The following is a 21,444-nucleotide window of genomic DNA, read 5'->3' on the forward strand; positions in this document are numbered from 1 at the left end:
TGACACAATGCTAAGTAGTCTGTGTGCAGCTTATATAATAGAGTTCATTTATTTTCCCCTCAAAATAACTCAAAATACAGCCATTAAAATCTAAACCCCTGGCAACAAAAGTGAGCACACCCCTTAGAAACTACGTACAACCCTAAATGTCCAAATTGAGTGCTACTTGTCATTTTACCTCCAAAATGTCATGTGACTCGTTCCAGGAGTGCTGTCAGCATTGCTGCAGAGATTGTAGAGGTGGGGGGGTCAGACTGTTAGAGCTCAGACCATACGCCGCACTCTACATCAAATTTGTGTGCATGGCTGTCACCCCAGGAGGAAGCTTCTTCTGAAGACGGTACACAAGAAAGCCCGCCCGTTCCATCAGACCATTGGACATGGTTCCAATAGTCCATGCGCTTTGTTGACATGTCTTCAGCAAACTGTTTGCGGGCTTTAAAAAAATTAACTTTATTATATAAGCTGCACACAGACTACTTTTCATTGTGTGAAAGTGTCATTTCGTCAGTGTTGTCCCATGAAAAGATATACTTAAATATCTGCACAAATGCGAGGGGTGTACTCACTTTTGTGATAAACTGTAGCTTTGATACAGAATAGAATATTCAGGCCTAATAGAGCACCATTAAAGAGATAAATATTTGCTACTCTACACACCTAAGAGCAAAATTATGCAGAAGAGTTGGTTGAAAGGAGGGGAATCATTTACCCTTTTCTCCTCAGGCCTTCCATTCAGACATAGAGTGAGAGCGTAAGAGGGGGTTGAAGGGGGAAGAAGAAGGCACCCCGAGCTAGTGGAGAGACCCGGCAAATTATGAAAATGCTTCTCTATGTCCTAAATGGAGGCCGAGCTCTTTAATGTGGCACAAAATTAGAACCTGGGGGAGGAAGTGTGGCCCACTTGATTGGCGAAACACCTCCTGGCCCACTACCGTCCTCTTCCTCATGCGCACAAACACACACATGCAGACGCCTCTCGAAGCGTACAGATATTATCCTGTGCCTAGTGGCTGTGTCTTGAATTGGTGAGAAGTAAAGGACCCCAGAGAGAGCCCGGGGGCATCTATAAAGGTGCCTAATTTGTCAGTTTACTCCTCAATTATTTAAATAGATCCAAGACGGCGGCAGAGAACAGGGCTATTTTTCCGCTTCTGTGCAAGTCAAGCATAAAGAGACCTTTCGCCACGGTAACCGTTTTCAATTATGCTCTGTACCGCCGTCTTTGATATACGCATGCGGTGCGGTGAAGAGGCGCCACATCAAATAAACAAATGTGTGTACACAAGATAAAAAACTGCAACTTGGGGATAATATTCTCACAAGAACTGAAAAGTTACCCCGTGCGGACAGATTAGAACTCGATGAAAATGTGCGCAAAGTAGATGGACAAACATTGCATGTGAAGTGCTATCACGCGCGCAAATAAAAACATTCACGGTATATTGCTGAGGATTACAGACAGGTTTGGATATGGAAAACAAGCATATAAGTCCTCTGTTGACATACAACAACAGTACAGTCAAATATTCCATTGAAGATATAGTATGTCTGACGATCCTGAAAATTGGAGATGACCTCTGACCTCAAATCCACCTGAAATGACTACAGATGTGTCCCTGATGCTTTCACGTGATCGGAAATTGTACTCGATCACGTCCTTTTAAACCTCAGAATTTTGGACATTAGGTTTAATCTTCGAGTTGTGGGTTTAATTAGTCGGTGGAGTTGATTTCAACAAATTTAGTGCAAGTGGTAAGTTATTTGTTAGTTTCAGGGCTCTGGAGTGGCTAAGCTAGCATGAGTCAATGGTCTTATCTTAGCATGCAACTAAAAAAAGATCTGCACGCATGAGAATCACCGATGACCCATGCAATCAATAGAGTTGGTTTTCAGGATAAAGTTATTTAAACTTATCATTGCACGTCAAATAATTGTAATAAGAACAGCGAGATTTGTAATTTTGCAGCTCTGCAGGGTGATATTTTTTCAACCGGTGTGTTTATGTCATAGACAGCAGCAATTTACCACAGTTTAGATTGTTCCTTCTTCCTTGTTCGTCATAATTTGTGGAAACTTTCATTTCTTCTGTGTTTCCACAGCCTCTAAATTCACATTTCACCATGTTGCCTTTCTTCAGTCAAGACTCAGTAGACTGATTTTCCTCCACTATTTGATCGCTTACGAGAAGGCAGGTTTGCTGGAGGTCAAAATATCTTTTGATGGCCTTAAAAAAAAAAAAATTGTCGCGATCAGCCATCTTGCTGTTTACATTCGCTCGGAACGCTTTGAGGTCGCAACTGGTACCATCCAAGTGGGATAGGTCAGACTTCCCACCTTCCTCAAAAGGCAGCATGAGCGGCCGAAGCACTCCTTTCTATTGTGGTCGCATTACGCATCTTAAGAAAAAAACAAAAACAAAACAAAAAAAGCAGTCTTGCAGAATAAAATTAATTATGGATGGCAGTTTTGGCCGCATGGATACAGGGAACAGTGATCTGCATTTTGAATTAATTTGAATATGTTAGATCTATTAATATAGTTTTTTTTTTTTTTTTTTTACTGACATGTTAAAATGGGACCATTGTCTCACGTTATCTTAGCCACTCCGGAGCCCTGAAACTCACAAATAACCGACAAACTGCACGGAATTTGTTGAAATCAACTCCACCGACTAATTAAAACTCCACTAACTCGAAGATTAATGTAAAAAAAAAAAAAAAATCTGAAATTCGGCTTTAAGAATATCGGAATAGTGTGAAAAAGATCTGGTTTTAAAATGTATTTTCATTTTGAAGTATTAACTTACTGGCTGATCAAACGATCGCTGCCAGCCTTTCCCAGTTCAAATAAATTTAACATCTGTCGCAGTCAATGACATTGAATGATTTAAAAACAACCAAATAATCCAGAGGTATAAGGATTAGGGACGACCCCGATTTGATCACGTGATTGGAAATCGGGCCCAAGCACGTCATTTTTAGATCAGAATCGAGTGAAAAAGATCGTTGTTTCAAGATTTTTTTTAACGCCTGCAAAGCAACAAACTCAAGATGGGCAAGGATACAGTGCTACCTCTACATAAGAAGTTAATTTGTTCCATGACCTTGTTTGTAAGTCGAAATGGTCGTATGTCGAACAGGATTTTCCCATAAGAATACATTATAATTCCATTTATTCGTTCCACAGCCCAAAAACCTACAATAAATCCTTAATAAATACGGCTGTTACTATTGCAAATAGCAATTACAAAGAGCAAAACAAAATAAATTATGAATAAAAATCTGAATAATTTGTTTATAATAATAGCAATAATAATACCTGTAATAATATAATGAATCGGGTTCTAATGTGGCGGACTTTTTTGCTACCTGAACGCACCGCGGGGCTGAAGTGACGGTGAGCAGGTTTTACTTTCCGTTTTGATGCTGGCATCAAAAGCAGCGGACACTATGCCTGTTGTGTTGCACAAGTTGATGGAATAAATTATGAGAAACCTGACGAAGCTGGCATTACCACAAAAAGAATCGTCACCTTAATTTATAAAGACTGGCGGACGGAGGGGGACCGCCGGCCGAGATCAGATGGATGCACACACCATGCTTGTATTTTGATATCATTTACATTTTCATTTCAATGGTAGGCATCAACTTTTCTTTTTTTTCTCCACCCGCACTAACCTTCTGGCAAGAAAATCAGCCTTGCGTCCGTCTTCCGGCAAAACAAAGAAACTGCGGCGCTGTCAAAAATGGTCGTATTTCGAGCATGTCGTCGGATGTAGAAAAGTAAAATTTTACGTCAGATGTTGGAGTCAAAGCGATCGTATGTCGAGGTACCACTGTATTATCAAAGGACACACACAAAAGAAGTATTTTGTTTTTCACCAAGGATGAGAGGTTAGTAAGTTGAGAGCTCTTTAGTGCAACACCTCACCAGCACTAAGAGGCATGCAGTTTAGGTGGGTCCTTGATAAAATAGCAAAAACACTTAACAGAATGGGTGCCACCCAAACACAAACAAAATAGAGGGCTCTACTAACACCTGAACAAACAAGCCCATTAGGCTGGCAAACATACTGTACCTGTCCTGTGGACAGACAGTAACTACCACACACTGAGAAGCGCACACATTAAGGCTGATAGTAAACAAACTCCTGATAATCGACAATGGCATGTCAACACAGACCTTAATGGGGATAATTCCACCCAATACACATGGATAGAGCGATATAGGAAACCGTTAAAGCAGGGATCTCTAAACCAGTCATCAAGGGCTGCTGTAGGTCCTGGTTTTTGTTCCAACCGAGCACAGACAGTTTAACCAAGTGGTCTCCAAAACCAAGGTAGGGACTAGGGATGGGAATCGAAATCGAGAGGAAACACACAACAACAACACAAAAGATGATACATACAGGCGTTGCCTCTGTAGATATTTTAAAAACATTAACAAAGAACGTAGGCTTGTAGCAGTGTTTCCCTCTCTCGCTCACTCGCTTGGATGCTTCGTAGCTGCACTTCTTCGCGTGCAAGCACACTGTTCTTCATGAAAGGAAGCGCAAGGGTGCCTCCACTTGAGCGTGAAAGCACACTAAAAACTAAAAGGCAGAACAACGACCTATATGCCAATATATACCTTTTTTTTATTATTTCTATTAGAAAAAAGGTTCAGTAAAATGTTACACATTCTTGTGTATTTTCCACTTAGGCTAGGTTCATACTACAGGTCTAATGCACGAATTTTAGTTTTTTTGTGTTTTTCCGACTTGAGTCACGCATTAACTTGACAGTCTGAACAGGACAAGTCGCATAGAAGTGGACCATTTCAAATCTGATCTAGGTCGCTTTGGTATGTGATTCAAATCCGATCTGGGCCACATTTTTCAGAACGTGACCGGCAGTCTGAACTGTCAAGACTCCCAAATCGGATTTCATGCTGCAATTATGCCCGCAAAGAGCAAGAGGCACGGAGGACGGCAGCCATGTAGGCATTAGCGCCTAGCTTGAACTCTGCTTTTAAGCACGAAGTCGACTTGACCACAGTCATAAAAAACATAAAATGAAGAAAAGAATAAACCTTACAATTTTCGATTTTCATAATGTGCGCCGAATGAGCAATATTTCATTATTGCACGCATGGCCGAGTCGAGGCAAACTGACGCACCCACGTCATTTCACGCACACACGTCAAGGCTCATGTGTGTGCGTGTATGCGTTCTATCAGTCCATATAAACTTTGAATATGAGACTAAACGGGGATTATTAATGTCTGTTATTTGTGTCCTCTTTTTGGAAATCAAAATATGATCACTCTGGAATGACATACCGCTAGCATGTGTAATTTGTTTTGATGCTTCTGCGCATGCGGGTCTCTTTACTGAGCACATCACCGACTGTGAATTAGTGCGCATGCGTGATACTTGAACGGTCTCAATGGACAAAGGCAGTCTGAACGGGCACGCCAAAAAAAAAAAAAAAACAGATATGGCAAAAAATTGGATTTGTGCATTAAGACCTATAGTATGAACCTAGCCTTATTTCCACAGTTAACATTGAGACTTTGGGCCTCTTTTGACCTTGTTGTGAGTTTGTAAGGTTGTGACTTCTGATCAAACAAACTCGATGCCAATCAAAACGTTTGTTCTTCTTTTTCCCCAAATTAGAATCGATAAGAGAATCGATAGGGAATCGTTAAGAAATATCGATAATGGAATCGGAATCGTAAAAATCGTATGAATTCCCATCCCTAGTAAGGACAGTATAACAGTATAACCTGCATGTACACTTTTTTGCTGGGGACGGGACATTAATATGACCAAAACAGATTGGGTGAACGGGGGCCAGGGCTACATTTCTCGAATATGAACCTAATAAATTGACTAATTAATGATTGTTTGAGACAGGCTTGTCATGGTTAGATGACTTTGTTGCAGCAGAAATTGAGAGCTAACCTCAGAGCCAATAAACATCCAACATTTGTAAAGTTTTCCCAGAGGAGCGGAGGCTGTCTAAGTTTAGACTGCTTTCCATTTCGTAGGTGTCACCTTACTTAAGTTGCAGTCTTTCCATATAGTTTGTTTCAAACCCCTGGATATCAACAAAGAATGCACGCGGAAGTTTGGAGGCAGCAGTTGGCAACGTGCATAGTTGGGTGGTGCCTGGTAAGCACCCTTGAAACAGGTTTCTTCTGCTTAAAAATGGGATCTGCACGGAAAGTTTTTCCAGAGTGCAAGATTCTGCGAAAACTGCGGCCAGCTCTGTATATCGTGGCTCTCACACCCTCTATTCTCTTCCCAAACACAAGCAGACACATCCCGAGCCGCCGCCACCTCCCTTCGCTCTGGTTTCCGTGCAGCCAGAGAGGAGAGGAGATAGGCCCAGTTGCTAAAGCTGTCTTTTCAGCCCCTGCTCCCCGCGCCGTCTATCTGAGATACACAGCAAGCGGAGGTGTCGCTTTTCTGCTGGCATTTCGGACAGTATCTACTTATAGACGGGAGGAAAAGAGAAAAGAAAAACAGAGAGGGTATTATCAGGGAGGGATGAGAGCAGCAAAGACATTTTGTCTTTTTATTCCCCTCCTAAGCCATGGGCTTTGCTCCCAATCCGATTGGTCGATACGGCCAGGGATGTAAATGAAATGCAAAGAGGAATAAGGCTGGCTTCCCATCTCCGGAGTGTGCCCCCCCCCCCCAAAGTCTCCCTCCCTTCTCTCCAACTGTTTATGCTGTTGTCTTTCTGTCTCTCCATTCATAGACCTGCTGCTCTCCCTGTTCCCGTCTCACCCTCACTGCCTCACAACCCCCCCCCCCCCCCATCCCCATCCTTGCCCCATCACTCGACGCTCCCTGGCTGGGCTCGCGCAACTCTTATCGCCTCAGACGCCCCACATTCCAGCGTTGTGGTGGCTCCCTGCCTACATCCTCGGTCACGGCGATTCCACGGGTTCCCGCAATCCTCGGCAGCTTGCTGATTTAGGGTGGGCAACCGACTCTCAGAGAAAAAGGCGGAGAGGGAAGCAGAAAGGGTCGCGGAGGATGGGATGAGGGCAGAAAGAGGAGTAAAAAACCTAAAATGGGCCTTAAACACCAGACTTTGCAAATAACAATGACAGGAAGTTTTTCTGTTCCCTATTTATTTATTCAACCAATAAAACAACATCGGACACAGAAAGGTTAAAAAAAAAAAAAAAAACATCAGACAAACAGAGCTTTCAACGTACAATGAACCTGAGAATATAGGTCTACGTTAGCTCACTGGATACCATCGATGGCGTTTGATATCCAATTCATTTTGACTGAATCGGACGACTAGCGCCATCAATGGCAATGAAACAAGTGCCAGTCTTTTGTGGGCATTTACAGGTCACTTCCTGTTCATTTCAGGACATTTACAGTTTTTTTCCTGTTGATTTTTGGGTCAAATCAACAGAAAGTGACCTGTACAGTGGTATGAAAAAGTATCTGAACCTTTTGGAATTTCTCACATTTCTGCATAAAATCCCCATCAAATGTGATCTTTGTCAAAATCATACAGATGTAAAAGCAGTGTCTGGTTAACTTAAACCACCCAAACATTTCTAGGTTTTCATATTTTAATGAGGATAATATGCAAACAATGACAGAAGGGGGTAAAATAAGTAAGTGAACCCTCTGCCTGAGGAGACGTAAAGAGCAATTCAAACACATTTTTACCAAACAATTTAAGTCAGGTGTGTGCCCAATCACTGATGAGTGGTTTAAAGCTGCCCTACCCACTATAAAACACACACCTGGTGAGAATTGTCTTGATGAGAAGCATTGTCTGATAATCATGGCCCGGTCAAAAGAGCTCTCTGAAGACCTGCGATCAAGGATTGTTGATTTGTATAAAGCTGGGAAAGGATACAAAACCATCTCTAAATGTTCATCAATCGACAGTCAGAGAAGTTGTATAGAAATGGAGAGTTTAGTACTGTTGCTTCTCTCCCAAGGAGTGGCCATCCACCAAAGATAACACCAAGAGTTCAGTGCATAATACTCAGAGAGGTAAAAACGAATCCTAGAATGTCTGCTAAAAACTTAGAGAAATCACTGCCACAGTCCAATATCTCTGTGCACATATCAACTATATGTAAAACAATGGCCAAGAATGGTGTTTATGGGAGGACACCATGGAGGAAGCCACTACTGTCTAAAAAAACATTGTTGCTCGTTTAATGTTCGCATAAAGACAATTGGACACTCAAAAGAAGTTTTGGCCAAATATTTTGTGGACTGATGAAACTAAAGTTGAATTGTTTGGGAGTAACACACAACGTCAAGTGTGGAGGAAAAATGGAACAGCTCACCAACATCAACACCTCATCCCCACCGTGAAGCATGGTGGAGGGAGCATCATGATTTGGAAGCGTTTTGCTTCCTCACGGCCTGGACAACTTGCAATCATTAATGGAAGAATGAATTCAAAAGTTTATCAAGATGTTTTGCAGGAAAACCTTAGGCCATCTGTCAGATAATGTTGATAATTGTTGTATCGCCATATCATGATATCATCGTTATCTAGAGCCTTGTATCGTAAATCGTATTGTGAGGTACCCAGCGGTTCCCACCCCTACTTACTACTAACGTTGTTTTAATTTCTGGTGCTGATTTTCATTCTCCGCTTGGCAAAAACACTTTTCTAAGACACTTAAGTCTTGCTACTAAATGTAAACAATCAATTTACTGTTTTTACATTTTTGGTGGTGATTTAAAGGGCCAAACGCTCATTGCTTTATTTTTTTGCTCGTACATCATTAAGTGACACTCAAAAACTGTAGTTTTACGCTTTAGGCCAGGGGTGTGAAACTCAAATTTACAGTGGGCCAAAATTTCAAATTGAACAAAGCCGCGGGCCAAGATTGAACAAATGAACCTTTTAATATGGAACCAAACAAGTTTTGATTTAACAATGAATATTGAACAAGCAAAGCTTATATAACTTTGAAGTACAGGCGTGCAAAATTGAGTTACTAATAATACTACTACTAATAACAATAGTAGTAATAATAATAATAAAAACATATCAATGGCAATAAATACAATTTGAATGCCTCCTTTCTGTTTGTAGCCTTCTGAAACAAATGTCAAAATTAGCTTCTTACACAGGCTAGGGCTGGGCGATATGGCCTTAAGTACGTATCACGATAAATTGAGCAGATTTACCTCGATAACGATAAATGACGATAAATTCGCCAAGCAAACTGTTATATAATTTGAAAATTTGAATCAATGCATGGAATACAAATTAACAGTTTCTCGTTAAATTTATTTACCAGCTTTCAATTTAACAATTGCACATGCAGTCTAAACATTAAGTATTAAAAAAATCTTGTAAACAATAAGAATTCTTGTGTGAACATTTATAACAGCTTGTATGACTTGAAAAATATCTCTTGAATTTCATTAAATTCATTCCGCATTGTTATACACTAGATAGTGGCATACGTTTAGATATTTAGAATAGATACAAATACGACACATCCACCCGCCCCCCAGAAATTATACTTAATTAAAAAATAAAATGTTTCACAAACCTTTCCTTTCTTTTATTCAGCTCAATTATTTACATCTTATGATTTTGGAAATCCTTACAGTATGCAATAAATAATATTCCTGTTCCCAAGCACTGTGCTTACTGTACTGTAATTTTTACAAAAAATAAACAATACATAGTTACTCCCTGTCATCTAGGACGAGCCACTTACAAGACTAGCACTGTCGTGTATTACAAATACTGCTTTGAACACATCTTCACAGACAAAAGCAATGACACAGGCTTAAAGAGGTCAACTTTAATTGTGTAAATCACACTTAATGACGACACGATCTCCTGGTTGAAATAGACGACATCCACTTACCGGTAATTCTATTGAAGATATGTAATGCTGAGGCAATTTGTCAACTTTACTTTTAAAAAGAAACGTGCACTGTTTATCCAGTAGATGTGGCTCTTGCAGTGTGTCAAACAGTGATTCAATTTAGGGCAATTGTATTAAAAGTGGTTCATTGTTTCAGAAAGCCTCGGTTTTCCATCCCTATCTGGAACCTGTCAAGAGTTTACTTAATGTCGGGTGAAAGTTTGGCGAAGCTAACTTAAGCCCGACTTCATCCCGTTTACTTGTAGCGTTAGCAGCTAGCGTTAGCAGCTAGCGTTAGCCTACCGGGCTTCTGTTTGATTGGCTTCCTGAAAACCATGTGACTCCCAATGTAAGCACACTGTCTGGTTTCTTAAAGGGGAATGAACATAGCCGAACAACACAGAGTCAAAGTGGGATGAAAAGACTATATGTATTTTCTTCTTTTATTAAATTACCGAATTTACCGACATGGTCAAAATTACGTCGGTCATCGTGAAGAATTTCGGTAACGGTAAATTTTCGGTTTACCGCCCTGCTCTAACACAGGCTAATGAATTTGAAAATAAAAAAACATAACTATGAATAAATCAACCATTCAGGCCTTGAAGTAGCAAGAAAAAGTCCATAGAAAATGTCTTTAGAGCTCATTTTGCGACACACTGATCTACTCTGATGTGCCCAAGCCAGACACCTGGGATCTTTTCTTGGATTTATCAATGTCAGGGGCTCAGGGTTTGAGCTGAGGAAACCTTCATTATCGATCAAAAGCGTTCGCCAGTCAGACGTCTACTGTCAGACATTTTTGTCATCTTCATTGAGGAAAAAAGTTGCTCTTTTCATTTCCTTTACTCTCTGGCTCCTTTCAGTCATGTCCATGTCCTTATATTTGTCCTGGTGTTTTGTTTCATAGTGTCGTCTAACATTGTACTCCTTTGTTACTGACACGTTGGCTCCACAAACTTGACAAAAAGGTCTTTTCCATATGTAAACTGATATTTCGTCTCTCACCTGTCCAAAAAAAGTTTTATTTTCTGCCTTTCTTTTCACCATTTCTTGGTAAGGTAACACAGTGACAGCTGTAGTTTTAAAGCTGTAGTTTGAGGTCGCAGTGTGGTCCAGCAGAGAGGAACGGGGATACGGAGTCCGCCGGGGGTTTTAACTGTAGGAATGTGCACGAAGACGGATCACTACCTTCTTAATACATCCATAACCGCTACCATAGACGCTACTGACACAGAGGGGGGGCGTGTTTGCCTCTATCGCGTTGTTTTGACGTGCCAAAACAACAGCAGAGCATCATAGGGTTTGTAGTATAAGTGGTGAATGTGTCATTACAGCGCCGCCGTCGTATAATACCGGCGGGCCAGCTCCAATATTAATTTGAAATTCCCACGCGGGCCAAATATAGTTACACTGTGGGCCAAATTTGGGCCGCTGGCCTGAGTTTGACACCTATGCTTTAGGCCCTTAAGTGCCAGTCGTGAGTAAAAAAAAAGTGACAAACAAATCCATTTACTCTTTTTAGTCTAGCCTTGTTGAAACGTTCACATTAGGGGCACATCGCAGAATGTGTTTGTGGTTAAAATCTATGCATATTCAAACACATGCCCATTTAAAAACGTGTGCGCACGCACACTTTAAAAGGGTCTCTGGCATTGTGACATTTTACATTTCATTTAAATCCACAAGGGATTACAGGCCTCCCGTTAGGACGGAAGAGTGAGGGAGGGGAAAAAAAACTAATCGAATCCATTAGTTTCCAACATTTAAAAGACCATCTAAGATAGACTGATGGATGGACGGTAACTGCCGGGAACGGGTGGAGTAGTGCAAGTCTGTCCTAGATTAGACAGTTGCTCTAATCCCCCATGGCTGCCCCCAAATTGGGTTTCCCTCAATCTCGTCGTCCTAATGTGGAGAAAAGAGAAGCGGCGCATCGGCCGAGGCAAAAATAATCAGTACATTAAAAGCTGCGCAAGTAGAACAGATGATGGAATGATAAAGCAATCAAGTGAAAGGTCTACGGGGGCACACTTGATTGGGGTCATTCGAGGCTTCCTCGAGTTCAGCTCGGTATGTAAGTGAACCGAACTGAAAATGCAAAACCGAAACGGTTCAGTACAGCCAGGGGAGAAAGTGGGCGGAACGGCGCGGAACGCCATTCTGGTATAAAATTCGGGGGCAGAACGGTGCTTTGATGCTTTCAGACCTCCATGTTTCCAAAAAAAAAAAAAAAAAAAAAAAAACTGCCAGGCTGCCACACATGCATCTCCCAAGAAGAAAACAATCTACTGACATCAGATTTACATACACAAGTGTTAACAACAAGCCTAATAAAGTGCTTGTGTAGCGTAAACTGTTTCCACCGATATTTATTATCTATTTATTCTGTCAGCGTGCGTATCGGAGTCCGACGAGACAGTCGACTCGCGTTGATGTGCGCATGCGCGCAGCAACGCTCTGCCTGGACTGCAGTTGTCTGTTCAATTGACTGACGTACTGACATGTGATCAGCATGGGTAGTTAGCTCTGATCAGTTCAAATGCACATGTTTCTGGGACAAAAACAAAACAACATGTTTGTTGAAATAATGTGATTAAAAAAGGGCAATGCAACATAAAATTGATCAGATCTTGAAGAGAAAGGAAAGAGTTGAAGAGGCTTATTTTGTTTTATATGCTCTGATGGGGAGGTTCAATACATCTTCCAAGTTAACCAATAATGCCTGACCCCAGAAATAATGAACAGAAAATTGTTTTTTTTTTTTTTTTTCAACTTGACAGCTTTATGTGGTCCTTAAATATAATTTTAAAACATGTTATTTTTAAAAATTTATATATATGCTCTCTATTTTTTTATCGTAAATGATACATTAAGCATTACATGCAGTTTTCGTGGTAAAACGAAAATTAGTGAAATTGAGCACAATAACATTTTAAACAAATTTTTTTTACTGCAGAAATGCTTGTCTCAAATGTGATACATTTGGCAATATAGTTAATGTGCACTTTGGACTGATTTTTGTTCATTTACAGATGTATGGCTACTTATTTATTTCCTCATAATATAAAAAAGTCAATGTTTGCGTTAACTATTCAAAATATATTCCATTTCACTTTGCATAATGTTATTTGCCCTTATTTTTATTTATGTATGTTACTTTTTTATTTTGTTTTTAATAATAAATGTTTACATTATCTTCAATTTTATTGTACTGAACATCATATGTTCTTAAGTAGTTAAAATTGAGGTTTTGCATTTTGATGTGAGGACATGAGGGAAAATAAAAATTAGAAGATGGAGGTTGGGGTTATTGCAGTTTTTGTTGTTTTGTTTTGTTTACTGATATTTTGCACATCATTGAAAAAACATAATTTTGAATGAAAATCAGTTTCCCTTGTATACCTTGTCACAGTAAGTGTAATGCAGCAGCCTAATGCATGTGTAAAACCTGTTGTGTTTTATTGTGTGTTATAGATACAACTGCCAAAAGCAGTTTTCTTTGCATTTCTGTGGTTTTATGAGATTTGACACTCCCACCCCCAGAAAAACAAAAACCCAAAACAATTTTGGCTCCGTGGCTACCTTTATGCCAGGGAGTTCCAGCAAGATATTCTAGCCACTTTCACCCCTGAGTACATCCATGTGAAACGTTACACCCTTAGTGATCAGTGTATGTACTGGTATACCCTCACCGGCCACTTTATTAGGTACACCTGTCCAACTGCTCGTTAACACTTAATTTCTAATGAGCCAATCACATGGCGGCAACTCAGTGCATTTAGGCATGTAGACATGGTTTAAGACAATCTCCTGCAGTTCAAACTGAGCATCAGTATGGGGAAGAAAGGTGATTTGAGTGGCTTTGAACGTGGCATGGTTGTTGGTGACAGAAGGGCTGGTCTGAGTATTTCAGAAACTGCTGATCAACTGGGATTTTCACGCACAACCATCTCTAGGGTTTACAGAGAATGGTCCGAAAAAGAAAAAATATCCAGTGAGCGGAAGTTCTGTGGGCGGAAATGCCTTGTTGATGCCAGAGGTCAGAGGAGAATGGCCAGACTGGTTCGAGCTGACAGAAAGGCAACTGTGACTCAAATAACCACCCATTACAAACAAGGTAGGCAGAAGAGCACAGTAAGTCAAACTTTGAGGCAGATGGGCTACAGCAGCAGAAGACCACGCCGGGTGCCACTCCTTTCAGCTAAGAACAGGAAAATGAGGCTACAATTTGCACAAGCTCATCGAAATTGGACAATAGAAGATTGGAAAAACGTTGCCTGGTCTGATGAGTCTCAATTTCTGCTGCGACATTCGGATGGTAAGGTCAGAATTTGGCGTCAACAACATGAAACCATGGATCCATCCTGCCTTGTATCAACGGTTCAGACTGGTGGTGGTGGTGTAATGGTGAGGGGAATATTTTCTTGGCACTCTTTGGGCCCCTTGGTACCAATTGAGAATCATTGGAACGCCACAGCCTACCCGAGTATTGTTGCTGACCATGTCCATCCCTTTATGACCACAATGTACCCAACTTCTGATGGCTACAGGCAGCAGGATAATGCGTCGTGTCATAAAGCTGGAATCATCTCAGACTGGTTTCTTGAACATGACAATGAGTTCACTGTACTCAAATGGCCTCCACAGTCACCAGATCTCAATCCAATAGAGCATCTTTGGGATGTGGTGGAACGGGAGATTGGCATCATGGATGTGCAGCCGAAAAATCTGCACCAACTGTGTGATGCCATCAAGTCAATATGGACCAGACTCTCTGAGGAATGCTTCCAGCACCTTGTTGAATCTATGCCACGAAGAATTCTGAGGTAAAAGGGGGTCCAACCCGTTACTAGCACGGTGTAGCTCATAAAGTGGCCGGTGAGTGTATGATATAATATAATATAATACAACTGCCTCCCGCCACCAATGTCACACCGGCCAGTAAACAATGTTTGACCACGCTGATGAATTGGCCGATTGTCTTTGGAACTTGGCAATGTGGCAGCTTTTCTTCAATTAGTGTGAAAAATATTTAACAGAGGGTGACATGTTATTTCTACATACGCTATATAGTCATCAAATAACCAAAAGTCAGACAATTGCACGAGTCACTATGATAAGAGTCACAAATAAGTCTCGGGTCCAACCTGTTATGGGCAATTCAAGTTGAGTCGAGTCACGAGGTTATGTCGAGTCCAGTCGAGTTTTGAGGTCATGTCGAGTCGAGCTGAGTCACAACGTTATAAAGACGAATCGTGTCGAGTCAAAGGTTATAAAGACAAGTCGTGTCAAGTCAAAAGGTTGTCGAGACGAGTCAAGTTGAGTCACAGCTTGATCTGTGAGGACGTGGTGAGAGCGGCCAAGGTTTTTTTTTCGTCAACGATGACTATTACGAAAATATTTCGTCATCGAACTTTTTTTTTTCATGATGATGATGAGCTAAAAACAGGTTTTGGGAGAACAAAGCATAACGAGACGAACGCCAGTTTTCGTCTGACGAGACAAAAATGCGCAATAGTTTCTGTCACATGTTCACTATGTGGGACACTTTATGTGTAATCTGCATCGTAGCAGTGTCGGGTTGTGTCTTTTTCTACTTGCAACTGTCCTTAGAATGGAATACTGGTTGTGTTTTATTTCCTGACAGTCACTCATGTGAAATGCTGCTGCTCTCCAGTCTCGCACAAACACACAAACACACACGATAATATTTGTTTTCTTATGTTGGCCAGCGAGAATAGGCAATGTTGCTTTAGTTTTTAATAGTCTGTGCTAAGTGATCATCACACACTAAATGTAACTCGTAGCATTAGCATAGCACTGGCGTTAGCATTAGGGTAATGCTAAAGGCAAACGTCCTCTTAAACTCTCGGACAACTTTTTTTTTTTTTTTAGATACAGTTCGTGGCGTCCAGGTGGGTATCATTATTTTTTTATTTTTTTTTAAATGTACTGTTTTCCTGCTAAGTGTATTATCACCAAGTTGCCGTTGTCCTTGTAGACGCAACAATATGTGCTCGTCTGTCAATGTTCATTCGAAATAGTTGGAAACCTTTATTTGATTAGTTTTGGGGTACATTTTTCAAATTTTACAGACGAAAACAGTTTCAGTAAACGTTGACTAAAACTAGATTAAATTAGTCATGAGCTCTTCGAGTCTCAGACCCTTCCAGCTCAAGCGACTCACGTCCGAGTCTGCGTTGTTTTTCTTTCAAGTCCAAGTCCAGTTGCGAGTCATCAAATTTGCGACTCGAGTCAACTCGAGTCAGAGTCCCGGTGACTAGTATGTCTGCAGAAATTGTGATTTTCAGAAGGCAAAGTATTTCCCCTTTAAAAAGATGTGTCAGCAAATTAGTTATCAAAATAAAAACAGCAACAAACATTGGTTTCTGGTCAGTATGAGATCCAGTATGTCCCACCGCCATGTGTAATAAGGCAGTCTGGTTTACTGAATTTTCCACTGGGATAAAAAAATGTTTTTATTTCAAGTTCTGGTGCATCGGACATTGAGTCCAGTATTAGCTTAGCCTCAGAGCAACTGACAGGTAAAGAACAGTTGATGTCAGAACTGTTGATGTCAACAGAGAAGGAAATATTGATAGAGCTTGACATGGCTTTATTGATAAGGTGCAGGGATTTGGATCTGTAAGTGGCTCCTAGAAGGGGTTAGGTCACATATTTACAGCACTTTATTTTGGCTATTTTAAGTGTCATGATGAAAAATGAAGTTTTGTGTAAAGATGTTTCAATCTTATTTAAGTTAGTGTGATCTTTAGCTTTATTTGATCATCAGTATGTTTGAAAAATGAAAATTGGAATGGTGACCTATATTTGCCATTGTGGGGTGAAGACAATTTATGTTTTGCTTCAAAATATTTGGTGGGTCACCACCTCCACAGCTGAGTGCTGGTTTGACAATGTCCATATAACATTTGGTTGTATATTGTAGTGACTATTATGCTTGTATTGAAGTGCAAAATTGTTTTTAATGAGCTAATAATATATAATGTGTTTGTGAATATGTATGTGTATGTGTGCTGCACGCGCAAGTATGCATGCGTGTGGGCAATGCAGGGGTGGCTTGGTTAAATGTCTGATCTCTGGCCTGAAAAAAATCTCCCTCGTCAATCCCTTTGTAAAACATTATTGTGCTTCCGTCTGGAGGGCTTACAGCTCAGTTTCACACCTTCTGGTTGTCAGGTAAAAACCTGTCAGGTAGTTTGCCCGAGTTCCTGATGGTGCCGGTGTCTTTCTTTCAGCAGGTGGGCGACAGCTGAACGTATGGCAGACGCTTGCGAGTCTGCCGGTTCTCTGTCCAAATAAAGGGTAAAGTGCTGGATGCTGCAGGTCAGCAGGCCGTCCGGACTGTGTCCTGGGTGACCTGAGCGGAGCAGGCGCTCGCAGGCCAGTGCCAGGTTCTTGTCCCAGTTTGTGGGGTAATTAGAGTGGGACTCCACAAGCGCTTTATACAGCTGCAGGCAAACACAGTAGGACTATTATGGGAGCAGACGCTTTTTAAAATGCAAAAGATTTTGAACTATTTCCAGGAATCTGCACTTAAAACGGTCCGCTTTTACAATTAAAATAAAAGTATTATCGATGTAGCTTTGTTGACGTCATACTCACAGTGTAAGACAGCTCAAAGAGGTCAGATTTGCCCTCGCCCTGCATCCGCTCTGCCAGGTCAAACAGAAAGAAAGCTGTCTTCATCCTGAAACAAAGCGCGAGAGCTCAGGGCTAAGTGCTGGATGGCTGGATGACAAACCACTTCAAGAGAGTGATTTATGGAGATGCCGTTACAGAAGAGCATGCATACACAGTACATAGGCCTGTGTTGAAAACAAATTTTATGGGCGATATATTGTCTCATAAATTATTGCCCATATGCGATATTATTGCCATTTTTTTCAACCAATTCAACCACAAATGTAGTGACAATTCATTCTAATAAATCACCCATTCAACAGCAATAAATTGTTATTTCTTTATTAAAACACATCTATAATAAAATAATATTTCGATTAAAAAAAAAAAAGCTACGTAAGTGCAGAATATAAAAAAATAGGTGAGAAACACAACAACATTTTTGTTTTCTGCCAATTAGAACCCATCAAAAGTGTTGATTTGATCTAAAATTACTGTCATCTTGTCCTGTAAAAAGTGCGTATGTTAGCAAATTTGAAGCCAAATTATTTATTGCGAATGAGATTTTTCATAATGGGTGTCATTTTAAAGCTATTCTTAGTGTAGAATGTGAAGTATGTGAGATTAACTACAGAAATCATTATTCACATGTTGAACATGAGATGCTTTTCTTTTGAAATGTTCCTCGGAAGTATGTTCGCTAACTGTATGCTTTACTTACTCAGTAAATATAATAGTGCACTTGTTTCTAGTTTCGTCATGCATGTGCTGTCAGTAATATATTACTTGTATTTTACGCATCGTTTGCAAATGCTGTAAACCGTCGAGTTTTCATGTTTCACAACTTTGGTGATGATGCTGGAACATTTGTTTGGTGCTGTTCCAGTGAGATTTACAAAGATGACTGCCTGAAGAAAACATATAAGTTCCCTCAGTCCTTGATGATATGGGGCTGCGTGTCAGGCAAAGGCACTGGAGAGATGGCTGTGGTTAAATCGTCAATAAATGTACATGTTTACATTGAAATTTTAGACAGCTTTCTTATCCCTTCAATTGAAAATATCTTTATCATTTTCCAAGATGACAATGCATCATGCCACAGAGCTAAAACTGTGAAAGCATTCCTTGGAGAAAGACTCATCCAGTCAATGTCATGGCCTGCAAATAGCCCAGATCTCAACTCTATTGATAACCTGTGGTGGAAATTGAAAAAAATGGTCCACAGCAAGGCTCCGACCTGCAAGGATGATCTGGCAACTGCAACCAAAGAGAGTTGGCACCAAATTGATGAAAAATACTCATCAAGTCCATGCCTCAGAGACTGCAAGCTGTCATAAAAACCAGAGGTGGTGCTACTAAATACTAGAGATGTGTTTTGATTGTTATTTCTTTGTTTGTTTCTTATGATTCCATATTTTTTTCCTCAAAATGGAGTGATTCCTTATACAGTATATTTCCCTGCACTTGCTCTATAAATTTACCATTTACTGACCACCACAATGTTTTTTATTCATTTCTCTTTTAGTGTTTCTGAATGCTAAATAGTTGCACTTTTGAACTAATTCATTATTCATAATTCATTTTCAAGCTTTTTATCCAAGCTTGTTCTACATGATAAAAATTTCTGAGTGAGTGTTCGTCCCAGACTGGTGATTCCATACTTTTTGCTAGGGGTTGTATAAGGACACTCATGTCAAGAAGACAGAGTTGTATTCCCCGCGGATGGCAATACGTCAGTACCTGTGAATTATCATAAATATTAGTTCTGTATCAAATTTTATCTGGGCAATTCATTATTTATTTTTTTATCCGTCTTCACCTTATAATTTGTAGACAGATTTGTTGTTTAAATACATTTAATGTACTTTAAGTTTAGCTGATATTAGTTTTAGTTTCAGTTCCTCCCAACGCCATTTTATTGACAGACCATACCCTTCGTTAAAACCAAAATAGAAAAGGTAAACAAAATAGATAAGTCAATGACAAAAATTGTCATTGTTATTTCCTTTTGTTATTTTCAGTGACAAAAGTGAAAGCCAATAACAAAATATACTTATATATTTTTCATTTTTTCATGTATTTTGGCACTCCTGTGATTCCATACATTCTGCTATAACTGTCACAGACAGCCTAATTTTCTTTTTTTTAACAACAGTGATGAATTTTACAATTCGAAAGGCATTTTGGTATGACCACAGAGCCCACAAAGGGTCGATCTCACCAAGTTCACTTCAGCTCTTTAGAGAAACGGAACAGCCCATAAAATGGCGGCATGGATTCCCCCCAGGGAAAGTGAGCGAGGGCGAATAAAACTGTGATTGAAACGAAGCCCTTATGTTGGTCTTAAGAGGGAGCAGCTCAGTTAAGCCATGTTAAATGAGTGATTTCATATTAACCGTTGCCACTAGAGGGCAGGGTATCCACCCAAATCAATAAAACTAAAAGCAAAACTTTCAAAACAAACCATTACAATGCCTCTCTAATCAAACAAATCCTCAAAGCAGCAATATTTCGTTCGAAGCTTTTATTAAATCGAATAATTCGAGTTAATCGATTAATAGTTTCCTCACTAGTTCAATCCAAATTCATTCTGTGATTGGTGAGAATGTGTTTACATCATTAGAATTAGAAATGCCAGTAAGGGGGTACTTATACATCTTTGAATAACCAAGGTTGTATTTTGCTAGGTTTTCAAAGCTGTCATTGCTGAAATGTTTGTACCATAGAACAGATCTCGCAGCCGGTGTGAAGTTCTTCCACTTGACTCTCACGATGTCCAAAAGATTATTTTGGGGCCACTGATAAAGTCTTGATCCTTCATGTGCGCAATTCATCGCTAGACACTGACATGAAATAAGGTGAGGATAGTGTGATGCTGTCCTTCGGTAAATGGAGTGCTGGCACGACATTCTGTAAATGACGTCATCAGGCAGAGGCTAGCAGTGAGGAGTGTCCCTGTTGCTAAGGTGTTGCTATAGCAGTAACTCAATAACTACTTGGTCAATTCCATTTCTTTTGTTATGAGTTTTCAGACAGCAAATGATGCATTCAATGAAATTTCATCCAGTAATATGTTCTAGAGTTGAACTCTTCATTAGCCCTTTAAAGTTCAGTTCAGTTTAGGTTTATTGTCCCCTAAGAAGGCGGGAAACTTGTCTTACAGCAGGTAGGCATCCAGATAACAACAATAACTCATACACATACAATAAATAACACAGACTACTATCTAAAAATGCTATAAACAGCTTTGCATTAAAGTGCAAGAATTGTGCAAATTTAGCAACCTAATCGCACTTGGTAAGGAGTTCTTTGTCCTGTTGGACTTAAAACAAGGGACTCTGAATCTTCTGCCTGAATGGAGGACCTCAAACGAACAATGAAGGGGATGATTTACACAATCCAGTATGTCATTTGCCTGCCTCATAACCTGCCTCTCATAAATATCTGTTAAGGAGACCTGTGGAAAGGGTAAAGGGTACCACGAATAGAAATACATGTAGTTCTTAAAAGAAAAATGTTAGTAGAAGTTATAATAATTTGATATTAAAACCCCTCTTAATGTTTTCGTTTTGATAAAATTTGTAAAATTTTAAATCAAAAAATAAACTAGTAACTCGCCATTGTTGTTGACATCGCAAGGCGGTGACATCAATGGCCGCGCTGCCGTACTTCACAGTGTCACTCTTTACAATGTAAGGTAGTGATTTAGATACACCAGAAGGTGTCAATTGCGAGTTTTGAATTAAAAAGAGATAGCCAAAGAGTGTGTTTTGTCCCTCGACTGACGCCGTAGTTTCCTGTTTAGTGCAGGTCCATTGTGATTTACCTTTATTTGAGTGTTGTCTTCACAACAAAGACTCCTTATAATGGCTCGCAGCCTCAAAGTTTGTATGTTGTGACTAAATATTGCCATCCAGTGTATTT

General features: G+C 40.1%; 1 protein-coding gene across 3 annotated transcripts in view; it reads right to left on the reverse strand.

The window, feature by feature from the left end:
* The window catches only part of tmem260 (transmembrane protein 260), a 131,037-nt gene that overhangs the window by 13,327 nt on the left and 96,266 nt on the right, over nt 1-21,444 (reverse strand). For 2 of the 3 annotated variants that reach the window (XM_057858893.1, XM_057858892.1), the window contains 2 exons: nt 17,503-17,587; nt 8,871-17,348 (listed from right to left, as the gene is read on the reverse strand). In XM_057858893.1, the coding sequence (XP_057714876.1) occupies nt 17,088-17,348; nt 17,503-17,587 (346 nt within the window). In that variant the 3' untranslated portion in view covers nt 8,871-17,087. Of the gene's footprint in view, nt 1-8,870; nt 17,349-17,502; nt 17,588-21,444 lie in introns of those variants that run through there. The other variant, XM_057858894.1, reaches the window with a different exon arrangement.

Source organism: Corythoichthys intestinalis, chromosome 15, assembly GCF_030265065.1.
Source record: "Corythoichthys intestinalis isolate RoL2023-P3 chromosome 15, ASM3026506v1, whole genome shotgun sequence".
NCBI classification, from domain to species: Eukaryota; Metazoa; Chordata; class Actinopteri; order Syngnathiformes; family Syngnathidae; genus Corythoichthys; species Corythoichthys intestinalis.